This window comes from Coenobita brevimanus, chromosome 17, assembly GCF_032717465.1.
Source record: "Coenobita brevimanus isolate Jiangsu-jjx chromosome 17, ASM3271746v2, whole genome shotgun sequence".
Taxonomy (NCBI): domain Eukaryota; kingdom Metazoa; phylum Arthropoda; class Malacostraca; order Decapoda; family Coenobitidae; genus Coenobita; species Coenobita brevimanus.
Window position 1 is genome coordinate 4,413,671 of NC_136970.1, and position 15,716 is coordinate 4,429,386.

The 15,716-nt window shown below is 43.1% G+C and overlaps 1 protein-coding gene across 1 annotated transcript in view; it reads left to right on the forward strand.

The window, feature by feature from the left end:
- The first annotated feature begins 2,857 nt into the window (after nt 1-2,857).
- Nucleotides 2,858-15,716, forward strand: part of LOC145391233 (brefeldin A-inhibited guanine nucleotide-exchange protein 3-like) — a 97,032-nt gene continuing 84,173 nt past the window's right edge. Inside the window, exons 1-4 of the mRNA XM_080265909.1 lie at nt 2,858-2,970; nt 3,887-4,023; nt 7,258-7,389; nt 9,399-9,564. Of these exons, the coding sequence (XP_080122035.1) occupies nt 2,886-2,970; nt 3,887-4,023; nt 7,258-7,389; nt 9,399-9,564 (520 nt within the window). The 5' untranslated portion in view covers nt 2,858-2,885. The remainder of the gene's footprint in view (nt 2,971-3,886; nt 4,024-7,257; nt 7,390-9,398; nt 9,565-15,716) is intronic.

Genomic DNA, 15,716 nt, shown 5'->3' on the forward strand with positions numbered 1-15,716 from the left:
TTTTCTCCCTTCTCCACTAGTAATCTACCATTTTTATCTTTCACTCCCCTGCTAACTTCACTTCCACCCTGTCTTACTCTTTTCACCTCTTTCCAGAACATTTTCTTACAGTCCCTCCACTTTACACTCAAATTCCTTCCAAATTCCTCATCCACTCTCTTCTTACTCTCTCTTACTAATCTTTTCACCTCTCTCTTTCTTTCTACATATAACTCTCTCTTCCGCCTCTCAACTTCTTCCACGCCCCTATTTCTCATCCATTCATTATATGCTTTCTTCTTTTGTGCCACAGCCCGTTTCACCTCTTCAGTCCACCACGCTGTTCCTTGCACCCCCTCCGTCTTCTCTACCTTCCACACACCCCATCACATGCTGCACATATTACTTCTGTAAATATTCTACACACACCTTCCACGTCCCCATCTGCTCCAACTCATATTTGCCCAATCGTTCCTCCACTTCTCTCTTATACTCTGCCTTTTTCTCATCCTCTTGTAACCTTTCCACTCTCCTTGCAACTACTCCTTCCTCTCGTCTTTCCCTTCTTCTATTCCTCCATCTTACTTGAACTTTAACTCTGGCCACCACCAAGTAGTGGTCAGAAAGTCCACTCCCCAACCTCTATAAACTCTTGTATCCAATATACATCTTCGCATCCTTTCATCCACACACACATAATCAATCATTGCCTTCCTTTCACTCAATTCACCACCCACCCTTCTCACCACTCGCCATGTATACCTGTGGATCATTTTATGCCTGAAGAGGGTATTGGCTATCACCAACCCCTCCCAGCACAAATGTCCACTAACGCACTCCCATTCTCATCTATCTCAGCAGGCACACCCCACTCACCAACTATTCCATCCACCTTCACATTCCCAACTTTACCATTCATATCACCAATCAAAAACACTCTATCATTCCTTCCAAACTTTTCCATGCACACTTCTACATTTGTCCAGAACTCTTCTCTCACTCTTCTAGCACGATCTTGCGTTGGCGCATACACACAGACAATCGCCCACATTTGTATTCCAACTTTCAACTTTACCCACACAATCCTTGATCCAACTGATCCATACTGTCTTATGCTCCTCTTCCATCTTTTACTCACAACTATACATACTCCTTCCTTTGCCCTCTCATTCTCACCTACTCCAGCACATATACTCCATCCATACTCCCATTCTCTCACACTTTCTCCTCTCCATTTTGTTTCAGTTATTCCACATACATCCACTTTCACATCCTCAAGCACCTGGACAATCTCTCTCTCTTTCACCTCATCATTTGCTCCCCTTACATTCCACGTTCCAATTGCAATGTCCTTTGTCCGGTCCTTGGTCGTCTGTCATAAAATTTTCATCATTTGTTAATGGGAGCTGTCTTGCAGTTTGTCTCTAACATTACTTTTCCTGTACTAACCTAACTTAACCTAACCTGATAACATAACCATGGCTAACATAATTTTAAAGTACTGTATATACGATAACAGTTGGAACTAGGAACTGGACAAATCCTTTCCCTACTCCACATTTCCCGACTTCTAAAAAGTACACTTGTGATGGATGTGTATAGAAGAGAATTGCATAAAATTTCATAAACTAAATGGTGGATATATTATAGTATGGTAGTTGGGTGTAGCTGGTTCTGAAGTACTACCAGTTATGTAAGTTGTTTGATGTGTTGCCAGTAGAAAAACCAGAATTAGGCCTGCATGGCTCTGAGTGACCCAAACATTCTGAAGACTGTGGTCATATTTGAGTTGCACAGTTATTCTTTTATTTTAGAAAATTTTGATGGCTAGTAACAAAGCATTTGAAGCTCAGTAATGACAGTACTGTAAGTTGTACTCTGCTGTTTGTTATTTACTATACAGTTGAATGAATTTTAACTAAATTAGTCAGTTGCTGATGCCGGTATCTCTTCATGGTGTTAGTGAAGGATGCCCTCATACGATGGCACTGATAAAATTAGCCACCCTGGTAATGCAAACATCCCTCATTGTCCCATTAGAAACATAAATGTCCAGGGCTAGGATATTCGGTCAAGACGTTTGAGGCAAGACGGACCATTGCTGACCCTGAGTGGCATTATGTGAACAAAAATGTCAACCATCCGTAGAATTTCAGCTCTTATGGGCTGACCCTGGTTGAACTACATGAACCCACTGGACCACTAGGCATCAACTAGACCACCCTTCCCTTAAATATCTGGCATGAATAACCTAAACCTTTGTTTGTGTATTCCTGATGGGATGACAAAGAATTAGACAATAGATATGGTAGGTAACAGTGTGCAGCACCTCCTTGTTTTACAACTGGGATGCATTCTGATAACCATTTGCATAGTGATTGATCATATACAGTAATAAATTTAGTGGTGTAGCATTCATATAGTGAGAAATCATTCATCACAGTGATCATACAAATGGATGTGGATGTGATAGGAAGCATTGTGAGGAACACACTGAGGTGGTTTGGCCATGTGGAGAGGATGGAGGGTGAGAGACTGACAAAGAGAGTGTATGTGAGTGAGGTGGAGGGGGGAAGAGGGAGGGGGAGGCCGAGGATGAGATGGAGGGATGGGGTGGAGAGGTATATGAGAGAGGGGGGTGTGAGTTGGGAGCATGGCAGTGAAATGGCAGGGGACAGGGCGACTTGGAGGCGATTTGTTTGTGGCCATCCCAAACGGGATTGAGGCGTCTGGCAATAGATAGATAGATAGATAGAAAAAGTTTTAAATTCTTGATTTTATAATGAAAGTGTGCTGTATTTTCTGAACATGTATGCTTTTGTTTCAGAAGTGAATGGTACAGTAACTAGCATCCACAATGGCAGAGTTAAAATAAGGTGAAGGTTGGTATCAAAGTATAAGGCATCATGGAGGAAGTACTGGAGCAGCTGCTTCGCGAGGCATCTCACAACAAGTATGCCCAGCTACGACAACATTGCACTGAGGCCAAAGGTAAAACTGCCACTCAGAGACTATATTATCATCATCATCATTATTATTGCCATCATTATTATCATCCTCATTATCATCATCGCTGTCATCATTGTCATCATGCTAACTTTTTGTCACCTAAAGATGTAGTATGGCAGGGTCCAGGAAGCTAGGAAAGGGAAAAGCATGATAGCTGGAGAATCTGTCTGTCTGTCTATTGCCAGACGCCATAATCCCGTAAGGGGTGGCCATTTGATTTTGAGTTATTTGTTTTGCGGGGAGGGGCACTAACTCTCCACCAACCCACTTGTTGACATGTAGGGAGCACGTATGGTATGGTTATATGGTTACCACCCAGTGTTGCAAATGGTTTCTTGGCATACAGGAAACCATTTGACTTGTCACTCAGTGTAAAGCCACCTGTAAGGGAAAGAAAAGCAATAAAAAGTGACAGGAAAGATGGGAGAAATAGGAAGAGTGGAGGGCAGGCACAGTGAAAGAATGATGAAGGCTAAGGAAAAAGTAGGCAGCACTACATCAAGTAAATGGATGATGGTCGCCACCACCTACCACTAATAGCTGGAGAACTAGTAGCTAAATAGCTGAGAACTAGTAGCTAAATAGCATTTCCAGTAAAATGGGTTCCTTGACCAAAAATTGCATGTGCTCCATCTTGAATGCTGTTTTAGCAGTAGAATAACATCACAGTGTGATGCTACTCACATAGAAGTTATGAAAAGGATGTAGAGCTGTAGCTTTGTTTTTTTATGCCACAGAGCTATGCGAAATAAGCTGCTGTAGGAGAGAAATCTGAGCCTGGTTGAGGTGAAATAATCCATAACTATATTAGCTGCAAAATGGCAAAAATCTGGGCCAGGTTAACGTGAATTGTACACGGTGTAAAAAAAAAAAAAAAAAGTTTCTGTGTTCCCCTCAGACATACTGGAATCTCAGACGGGCCTGCTGCGTTCCCCACCACATGAGCTGCGAGCGCTGTGTTTGAGGGCACTGCAGGGGGCACTAGAGTCACGCCAGTCCAAGCTCATTAGTCTGGCCATCTCAGGCTGCTATAAGGTAGGTGAAGGAGCAGTGCTGTATAGTGGTTAGAATATTGTGTGAGTGATGACAGGTGTGGTTAGTCCCCCCCAGAGTTGTCTGCCTGTCTGTCTGTCTGTATACTATACAGCCAGATGTTGTAATTTTGGAGTCGTCTGCACAAATTACCTCCATGTCACCCTGTCTCAAGCAGTCAGGCTGCTCTCCCTCCAGCTTTCACCATCCCCATTCCTTATACTTCACCCTGTCCCACCAACTCATCCTCAGTCTCCCTCTCCCTATCGTTCCCTCCACTTCATTCACTTAAACCCTATTCAAATCTCTTTTTCTGTAGTATTTAGGTCATTTAATGCCAGTAAGGATAACAGACTGGACAACAGACACCCACTTTCAAGAGCCTACACCGTGGATGGGGTGTATAGTATGGAATTAGCATTTTTTTTCCACCATGTGCTGCCTCTTGTTGGGGTAGTAATGGCTTAAGAACTTTCAGGAATTTCTGTTTCTGCTCATTGGCCTTCCTTCCACAGTTCTTATTAACCTTTTCGTAATGAGAGGTCTTCCATCATTTGTATCGTTCATAAAAGCTCCAACATGCTTCCATGCATTGGCTTAAAGTTGAGTAAGATCATCACATGTGAGCCAGTCCCTTGTTACTCCATTTGGGTGAAGGATGGTTTGAGACATAGTTGCTGTAGTGCAGAGCATTCAAACTGTATGAGACCACACTACATCCCTGGCAGCATTTACATGATAGAAAAAAACCTCTGGCTACCTCTTGGATTAAGACATTAGTGTATGGCAACAAGAACAAAATTATAAAAATCTTTGTATGAATATCTTCAACCAGATTACAGTACTTTTTTTTTTTTTATAATATTGTTACGTCCCCACCCCACACTGCCACAGGCTCCAACAGCAGTAGTGCAGTACAGGTAGGACGTTGCCCAGTGAGTTGTTCTTCCTATGGTCAGCCTTTAGGTGTGCAGTACACAAGATCAGCTGAGGCGAAAATAAACACTGGCTTCTTAAAGTTCTGTCTGTCTATCTAGCTATTGCCAGACGCCTCAATCCCGTTTGGGGTGGCCACAAACATCGCCTCCAAGTTGCCCTGTCCCCCGCCATTTCACTGCCCTGCTCCCAACTCACACCCCCCTCTCTCATATACTTCTCCACCCCATCCCTCCATCTCATCCTCGGCCTCCCCCTCCCTCTTCCCCCCTCCACCTCACTCACATACACTCTCTTCGTCAGTCTTTCACCCTCCATCCTCTCCACATGGCCAAACCACCTCCGTGTGTTCCTCATAATGCTTCCTATCACATCCACATCCACACCACAACGCTTCTTTATATCCTCATTCGTCAGCCTGTCTCTCCATGTGACTCCACAGGCTCCTCTTAAATAACTCATTTCCACTGCTCTCACTCTTGACTTGTGTCCTTCCAACAACATCCAAGCTTCACTTCCATAGTTAGAGTTGGTATAACAATACTGTCATGTAGTAACTTTTTCACTTCCATGCTCACTTCCCTGTTTCTTATCATTGCTTTCAAAGAACCAGCAACCTTTCTTCCCTGCTGTACCCTTTCAAGCACTTCACCCTCCAAACCTCTATCCTTACTCATCACACTACCCAAGTACTTAAACGTACTCACATTTTCCAATTCCTCACCATCCAACCTCGCTGTACATTCACTGACTTCACCTCTCTCAAAGACCATCACTGTACTCTTCCCTACATTCACCTTTAGATTCCGTTTCTTACACACTGTCCCAAACTCATCCACCAAGCCTTGCAGCTCCCCTTCGTCTTCACTCAACAGCACAGTATCATCTGCAAACAACAGTACAGGGAGTTTCCAAACACTATCCTCTCTCACCAGGGCCACTCCAACATCCACTACCCTACCTTGTACCTCTTTTTTTACCCCATCCATGTACAGATTGAACAACCATGGAGACATGACACATCCCTGTTTCAACCCAACTTTCAAAGAGAAAAATTCACTTAGTTCACCATCCACATGCACTGCAGCCTTTGCACCATCGTACATACTCTTCACAGCATTCAGCAACTTCCCATCTACTCCATATATTCTTAACACTTTCCACAATCCTTGTCTATCCACCCTGTCATATGCTTTCTCCAAATCCATGAAAGCCGCATACAACTTCTTAAAGTTCACTGTCTTTATTTTCCAAATTATTCCACTTAATGTCTTCCAACTTCACTGTTCTCACAAGCACTGCAGCTATACACACTTTACTAACTGCTATTACACTTAATGCTTAACAACACTTCACAGTTATTACGCTTAATGCTTGACACTTCATTATTTTCTTATGTTCCAATGATATACAAACTTCAGTAACCCATCACTGTTTGCCACTGTTCTCACAAGTACCAAAAATGTACAATCTTCACTGACACTGACACTGTACTACACTCAGACTGAAGCAAAACCAACTGCACTTTGCTCAGACTGACTTGACACCTCACTAAACTTGTAATAATCTCTAACCCATCTTATATAAGCTTGCATTACTCTCGAGACTTCATGTTTACTCTCAACGGGCAACAGTTGCCAACTCGGAAACAGCCCAAAACATGCTGGTGTTGTCTTACATTACATATCACCCTAAATCATTTACCATACGAACTTAAACTACATAATTTAACAAGCAATCACTTAAACATTTTAAAGAAAAAGAGCACAAAAATTAATGCAGAACTTATGAAATAACTATGCTCACAAACAGCAGGCAAACTGGCATCTCTGACAGGTACCGATGCCAGAACTTATGGTACGAGAAACATCTCGAAGATACGAGACCACCTAACTGGCAAATCCCCTTCATAACAATATATACTTCTTGAGTAATATTAAATTATATACTGAAGAAGTAAAAGAAACTTTCAACCCTTCCATTACATTTTTCTTTTCCCATCATCAATAGTAGTAGTGGGGTTGAACTGATATCAGCATGAACATGCTTGCATGTAAACCTTTACAGCCCCATCTGGCTGGAGTGCCATAACCCACTAGACCTCCAGGCATCATATGGTATGTGGTCACCACCAAACATAGTGCTGTAAATGGTTTTCTGGATTACAAGAAACCATTTGGCTTGATACTCAATTTAGTCACCTTACAGTTGCACAATATTGATTGAGTGGATGGCGTGTGCCCCCACTGTCCACTGGTAATGCTACTGCTGGAAGTTGACAACAGGTTGGTACTTTCACAGCTGCTGCGAGACACTCAATTCCACAGCGACTTCGAGGAGGATGACGAGACAACCTGGTTGCCATCACAGCTGCTTGCAGCGCTGCAGTCCCTCCCATCACATTCAGAGGACACACAGGTTGAGCTACTCAAGGTGGGCTGCCTGTGGAATGGATACTGTGTTATGTTACAGAAAAGTTCTCTTAACCTTTTTAGTCTGACAGCATTTTTTTCTTTTTTCTTACCACCTCTTGATGATATTTTTCAAACTAGAGTTGTTAGTTATATCCTATATACTGTAAACCATTTAAGAACTAAAGATTTTTCCTGTGTTAAATAAAATCATCCGTTTATAGTGACAGGTAAATATATGAGGCACCCAGAAGTAAAAGGACGTAACCTGCAAAAAGTCGAATTTTCCAGTAATGTCTGGCAGCTACTCTGCAAGGCCACCTCTGCACCATGGTATGTCAAACAATACTCGACCATATGATGGGTTGAACTAAAGAGGGAAGTCAGGTAATTTTGCTGCGTAAAACATTGGCTCAAGTCTGGGACCAGAAGTAAAGGGGCGGAAATGGCAAGCCAATGAGCACATGACAGCAGCGACACACCTCCTGGCTTGGCTAATCACGTACTGCCAGACGCACATGGCCTGCGCCATCACCACAGTCTCTAGCCTTGCCTCTGTGTTGATAGACGCCTGGCACCTTAACTCTCGCATTTCGTCTATTTTCACCGGATTTTACTGCTTCATCATGAGTGATAGTGACACCAAAAGTGAGAGGCAACCATGTACGTTGTCTTGAAAGCCTAAGAGGAGGCCTGAGACATGGAAGAGAAACATGGTGAAGGAAAAATGAGACAGTGGTGAGGGATACACAAGCCCTCACACTAAGCAACAAGTTGCAGCTCGTACCATGGGAGCACCATGTGCGTGCCCTAACCGGTGCTTTGATAAAGTTGGGTTGGAAAATTGCTCGGAAATATTCACAAACTGCCGGAAACTGAAAGATCGCACGGCCTTATTCTTATTATTGATCTACTTGTACAATCATTGTCACTTATAGGAATGTATTTATAGCTCTCGGGGTAAAAAAAAAAAAAACAATAAAACATATTTTAAAAATTTATATATAAAAAAACTAATGGCCGTATGTTAATGAAACTTTCACGGTTTATTAATTTTATAAAATTAAAAAAAATCACCTCATATTTTGATTTCGTAAATAAATTTATATAGTTGTTTCGGCAGGGGGTCAAACAAACACAAAAAAACACACACATAAAAACACATACACAAAAAAAAACACACACACTGGGAAAAAGTCCTTGACCGCGTAATTAATGTGGTAACACATAATAGATATTTATTTTGAAAACTAATGGTGTACCAGTTGCTTAACTTTCATCACAAATTACTTGAAACTAGGTTTTTTCATATACGCCCCTTAATTCCGGAGGCCTCATATAATCCATCATTGGATGAAGGGGTTAAATCCTTTAATCGGGTGATGTAATACAGTGTGTTGCTTTATTCCTGTTACCTTCAGATGATTTTAATACTCTGAGGGGAGATATTTTGTAGTGAAAAGGTCAGTGAAAATCACATATTACCACCTTATTCAATCATCGTCATCATCCGGACCTCCTTTCCCACCCTAGGGCAGGGTGAGGAGTATCAACGTCCACACGGCCAAAGTTTGCCCAGTGCAGTGGGTCACTCTTCCATTCACTCCCATGCAAGCCCACAAAATCCTGGCTCCATCGGATAGGCTCCCCAAAAAATTTACCTAGTTCTATAGCAAGAAGTAAAAATAAAAGATATCACTATCAGTGGGTTAAATGGATGCTAAATTACAAAATATTGCCTAATAGTGTTCCATTGTTGCCTGTAAATCTGAATTGCCAGATTCTCTCAGTATACGGTATCAGTTGTATGCAAAAAGTTGTGATATTTTGGAACACAATCATGACCTGTAATGAAGACAGCTAGTACCATTTGTATGCAAAAAACATGATATTTTGGAGTACAGCCTTAACTTCTGATTAGGATGCTGATTATGCCTGTATGCTAATGATGATATGTTGTGTTCTGTGAGGTGGTACTAAATGAGGATGCTGATTATGTCTCTGTTAATGAGGATATGTTGTGTTTGTCAGGTGGTGCTAAACATGTGTTGTGTGTCAAGTATCACAGTGTCAGGCCAGCTTGTGACGCAGGTGGTGGGTGTGTGTGGTCGTGCACATGCCCGTGGTGGTGCCGCACTTCGCTCAGCATCACAGTCTGCTGCATCGCAGGCCATTGCCTGTCTTGTCAAGCAGCTCAGTATGTAATTCATTTCATTTTTTATTCATCTACAAGGATTTACTATACTATTGACATTAAATTTGTAATTGCTAAGTAACAAAACTCTGAACCCTGACAGTTGCTCCTAAATAAGCTTTTCACACATAACCTTTTGGGGTCCAGTAGCTCACATTCTAAGTTTGGTCCATATTAGTGTTCTCTGAGGGGCATTTTGTTAGTGGTAGCTAGAAGAACAGGCACCACTGAGCAAAGGCACATGTTTATATATCGTTTTCGTTTTCATTTTTAATGGCTTCAACATGCTTGCATGTGTCTGCCATGGTCACCTGATGCCGGCTCTCCATGCTGCACAATCCATTGCAGCCTCCCTGTTCAGTCCCTTAACCCTGAGGTCACACTTAATGACCTCGTCCCATGTCTTTCTCGGTCTACCCTCACACTTAATGACCTCGTCCCATGTCTTTCTCGGTCTACCCCTCATAACCCCACCCCCAGTATTAACACTTCTCACCTTCCTCACCCAATTATCATCCCCCATCCTCTCCACATGTCGAAACCATCTCAGTCTACCTCTCCTCATCACAACACCAATACACTCCAGTCCCATCCTACCTCTCAGCTCTTCCATCATAAACCCAGCCCCTCCAGGCCTTGGATGCAGGGACGCACTGCACATCCACCTAATCATTGTCATTTCTGTACGTCTGAGCTGGCGAATATCTTCCTCCTTCACTGTCCAGGTCTCACTACCATAAAGCATTACACTCCTAACACATGCTGCATACAAAGACCCCTTAGCACGTAGGGAGAGTCCTCTCAATGTCAGGAGAGGCAAGAGCTCCCTGAACTTCTTCCAACCACTTCTCACCCTAGCCACAGAGCTAACTCTAGCCCCACATCCAGCACACAACATGTCTCCCAAATAACAAAACTCTTCCACACACTCAAGAGATTCACCAGCAAGTTCAATTCTTTCAAGGCTGACAATCTCCACCTGCTCACCCCGACACGCCGTACACATAAAATCAGCATTATCTCGCAGTCTACCTCTGATACCACTACATCTCTTATGCACCCATTTATCACACACACCGCACAAGATGGAATTACTTCCCACGCTCTTGTGGCAAACCGCACATGGCCACTCTCCCTCATCTTTGAAAGTACCACCACCAACCCTAGATATCATCACTTTTGTTTTATCTGCATTTACCCTTAAACCCTTGTGCCCCATACCATCTCCACTTCCTAAACCTTTCCTCCGCCTCCCTTTCGTTCTCTGCAATCAACACCAAATCATCAGCATACAACAACTCCCACGGGAGTCCGTTTCTAAAGTCACGTGAAAGGGCTTCAAGTACCATGATAAACAACATGGGACTCAAGACTGACCTCTGATGCACACCAACATTCACGGAGAACTCATCACTCAAATCTCCATTCACTCTTACCTGGGTGTGAGCACCCACATACATAGCCAAAACCACCCTAACCAACCACTCCTCCAAGCCAAGCTTTCTCATTGCCCACTTCACCACCTCTCTAGGGACTCTGTCAAAGGCCTTTTCCAAATCAACAAAAACAAAATAAAGATCCCTTCTCCTACCAATATATTTTTCCTGAAGCTGTCGAACAATGAATATGGCATCAGTGGTCCCCTTACCTGGCATAAACTCAAACTGCATCTCATCAATATTCACTCATTCTCTAATCACACCTAAAACTCTCCATTACATTCATTATCTGATCTAAAAGCTTTACACCTATAATTTCCTCTTTCCAGGGCATCACCCTTCCCTTTATACACATTTACAATTACACTCTTCAGCCAATCATCTGGGACAACACACTCATAAATAATCCTATTTATCAGGTCAGTGACTAAACTCACCCCTATGTCGCCTAAGGCCTTCAGCATTTCGGCAGTCAACCCAGACACACCTGCTGCCTTCCCTATCCTCATCCTGCCTATTGCCTCACTCACAGTAGCAGTATCAATCAAAGGCCAAGGGCCAGACACTGGATCTGCTGGCTCCAAACCTTCCCTGTCCCAGTCAAACTCCTCATTCAACAACTGGTTGTAATGCTCTCTCCATGCATCATTAATATCCTCACTGTTCACCACTACCCTTCCTTCATCATTCTTTACACACTGCTCACCTATAATATCCCGATTATCCCTCTTCACTTGACCTGCCACCCTAAATATCATATTTTTCCTTTCCCCATGATTTAGGTTATCAAGTAATAGTCTCTGTGACTCAGACTTTTGCCCTGTATACCTCTGTTCTAGCCCTACTCTTGGCAGCCAAATATTCCTCTTTGCTACCTCTCTTCTTCCATTCCCGGAAAAGCCTTCTTTTCTCCTTAACTACAGCTTCTACACCCTCATCCCACCACCAAGTTACTTTATGTCTTGGTGGTCCTCTTGTCCAACCGCATGTTACATCAGTAACTCTCAAGAAATTGTTCTTGAGGGCTCTGTACTGTTCATTAACGCCTCTGTCTACAGCTCCCTGTTCAGCCACCACTCTCCTCAACTTGCTGTAGAAGGCATCTCTTACCACTTGGTTTTTTAGCTTCCATATTTTCCTTCTAGGTACATAAGTCCTCTTTTTCATCTCTTGTTCTTTAAGCACCATATCACAAATCAATAGTTTGTGCTGCTGCACACACTCCTCACTTCCTATAACTTTAACATCCCTCACTAACCTCCTATCAGCCCTCCTAACCAGAAAATAATCTATCTGACTGCTATTTCCCCCAGACTCATACGTAATTAACCTACTGTCTCTTTTCCTAAAATATGTGTTGCACACAATCATGTCCGTTGCCTCCCCAAACTCGAGTATCCTTTCCCCTTCTGCATTCCTTAGACCATACGCACATCCCCCATGCACTCCTTCATAACCTTGTGCTGCTTCATCTATAGACAGATTTTCACAAGTCACATTGAAGTAATCCAGATTGATTTAAATTGTCTGAACTTCTGAGATGCTTCTTAGAATGAACTGAAACTGGGCTCATCCTGAAGTCAGTTCAGATATTGGGGTGGATGAACTATTGGCACCATAAAAAATATATAGGGTATATATCTTGTTTTCTCATTTCTTGTCTTCTTTCTTTTTTTCACTTCTTGGTAATGGCTACATGGAATGTAAGAGGAGCGAATGATGAGGTGAAAGAGAGAGAAATTGTCCAGGTGCTTGAGGGTGAGAAAGTGGATGTATGTGGAATAACTGAAGCAAAATGGAGAGGAGAAAGTATGAGAGAATGGGAGTATGGATGGGGTATATGTGCAGGAGTAGGTGAGAATGAGAGGGCAAAGGAAGGAGTATGTATAGCTGTGAGTAAAAGATGGAAGAAGAGCATAAGACAGTATGGATCAGTTGGGTCAAGGATTGTGTGGGTAAAGTTGAAAGTTGGAATACAAATGTGGGCGATTGTGTGTGTGTATGTGGCCAACGCAAGATCATGCTAGCAGAATGAGAGAAGAGTTCTGGACAAATGTGGAAGTGTGCATGGAAAAGTTTGGAAGGAATGAGAGAGTGTTTTTGATCGGTGATATGAATGGTAAAGTAAGGAATGTGAAGGTGGATGAAATAGTTGGTGAGTGGAGTGTGCCTGCTGGGATAGATGAGAATGGCAGTGTGTTAGTAGACATTTGTGCTGGGAGGGGGTTGGTGATGGCCAATACCCTCTTCAGGTATAAAATGATCCACAGATATACATGGCGAGTGATGAGAGGGGTGGGTGGTGAACTGAATGAAAGGAAGGCAGTGATTGATTATGTGTGTGTGGATGAAAGGATGCGAAGATGTGTAATGGATGCAAGAGCTTATAGAGGTTGGGGGAGTGGACTTTCTGACCACTACTTGGTGGTGGCCAGAATTAGGATCTAAGTAATATGGAGGAATAGAAGAAGGGAAAGACGAGAGGAAGGAGTAGTTGCAAGGAGAGTGGAAAGGTTACAAGAGGATGAGAAAAAGGCAGAGTATAAGAGAGAAGTGGAGGAACGATTGGGCAAATATGAATTGGAGCAGATGGGGGACATGGAAGGTGTGTGCAGGATATTTACGGAAGAAATATGTGCAGCATGTGATGTGGTGTGTGGGACGAAGAGAAGAAGGAGGGAGGTGCAAGGAACAGGGTGGTGGACTGAAGAGGTGAAAAGGGCTGTGGCACAAAAGAAGAAAGCATACAATGAATGGATGAGAAATAGGGGCGTGGAAGAAGTTGAGAGGCGGAAGAGAGTGTTATATGTAGAAAGAGAGAGGTGAAAAGATTAGTAAGAGAGAGTAAGAAGAGAGTGGATGAGGAATTTGGAAGGAATTTGAGTGTAAAGTGGAGGGACTGTAAGAAAATGTTCTGGAAAGAGGTGAAGAGAGTAAGACAGGGTGGAAGTGAGGTTAGCAGGGGAGTGAAAGATAAAAATGGTAGATTACTCGTGGAGAAGGGAGTAAAAGTGAGCAGATGGAGAGAACACTTTAAGGAATTGTTGAACGTAGAGGGTGGAAGTAATGCGAGTATAAGTGGCTGGGGAATGGCTGGGAGAAGGATGAAGGTGAGAAGACAGGAAGAAATCAGTAGGATAGAAGTTGTGGAAGCAATGAAGAAAGTTAAATTGGGGAAAGCCCCAGGAATTGATGGAGTGTGTGGTGAAATGCCGAAGCATGGGGGAGAGATAGTAGTAGAATGGATGTGGAAGATGTGCAGATTGGCCTGGGAGGAAGGTAGAGTCCCGGAGGATTGGAAGTCAGGTATAATTATTCCCTTGTACAAAGGAAAAGGGGAAAAGAAGTGTGTGGTAAATATAGGGGCATTTGTCATCTTAGTATAATAAGAAAAGTGTATGGTAGGATACTTACTGACAGAGTTAGAGAAAGAACAGAGGAATTAGTTGGAGAAGAACAGGGAGGCTTTAGGAAGGGAAGAGGTTGTGTAGATCAGATATTCATTCTTAGATCTTTATTGGAAAAGTTTCTAGAGAAGGGAAAGAAGTTGTATGTGGCTTTCATGGATTTGGAGAAAGCATTTGACAGGGTGGATAGACAAGGATTGTGGAAAGTATTAAGAATATATGGAGTAGATGGGAAGTTGTTGAATGCTGTGAAGAGTATGTATGATGGTGCTAAGGCTGCAGTGTGTGTGGATGGTGAACTAAGTGAATTTTTCTCTTTGAAGGTTGGGTTGAAACAGGGATGTGTCGTGTCTCCATGGTTGTTCAATCTGTACATGGATGGGGTAATAAAAGAGGTACAAGGTAGGGTAGTGGATGTTGGAGTGGCCCTAGTGAGAGAGGATAGTGTTTGGAAACTCCCTGTACTGTTGTTCGCAGATGATACTGTGTTGTTGAGTGAAGACGAAGGGGAGCTGCAAGGTTTGGTGGATGAGTTTGGGACAGTGTGTAAGAAATGGAATCTAAAGGTGAATGTAGGGAAGAGTACAGTGATGGTCTTTGAGAGAGGTGAAGTCAGTGAATGTACAGCGAGGTTGGATGGTGAGGAATTGGAAAATGTGAGTACGTTTAAGTACTTGGGTAGTGTGATGAGTAAGGATGGAGGTTTGGAGGGTGAAGTGCTTGAAAGGGTATAGCAGGGAAGAAAGGTTGCTGGTTCTTTGAAAGCAGTGATAAGAAACAGGGAAGTGAGCATGGAAGTGAAAAAGTTACCACATGACAGTATTGTGATACCAACTCTAACGTATGGAAGTGAAGCTTGGACGTTGTTGGAAGGACACAAGTCAAGAGTGAGAGCAGTGGAAATGAGTTATTTAAGAGGAGCCTGTGGAGTCACATGGAGAGACAGGCTGATGAATGAGGATATAAAGGAGCGTTGTGGTGTGGATGTGGATGTGGTAGGAAGTGCTTTGAGGAACACACTGAGGTGGTTTGGCCATGTGGAGAGGATGGAGGGTGAAAGACTGACGAAGAGAGTGTATGTGAGTGAGGTGGAGGGGGGAAGAGGGAGGGGGAGGCCGAGGATGAGATGGAGGGATGGGGTGGAGAGGTATATGAGAGAGGGGGGTGTGAGTTGGGAGCAGGGGAGTGAAATGGCGGGGGACAGGGCGACTTGGAGGCGATTTGTTTGTGGCCACCCCAAACGGGATTGAGGCGTCTGGCAATAGATAGATAGATAGATAGTATCTTCTCATCTATATACTTCTCTTTC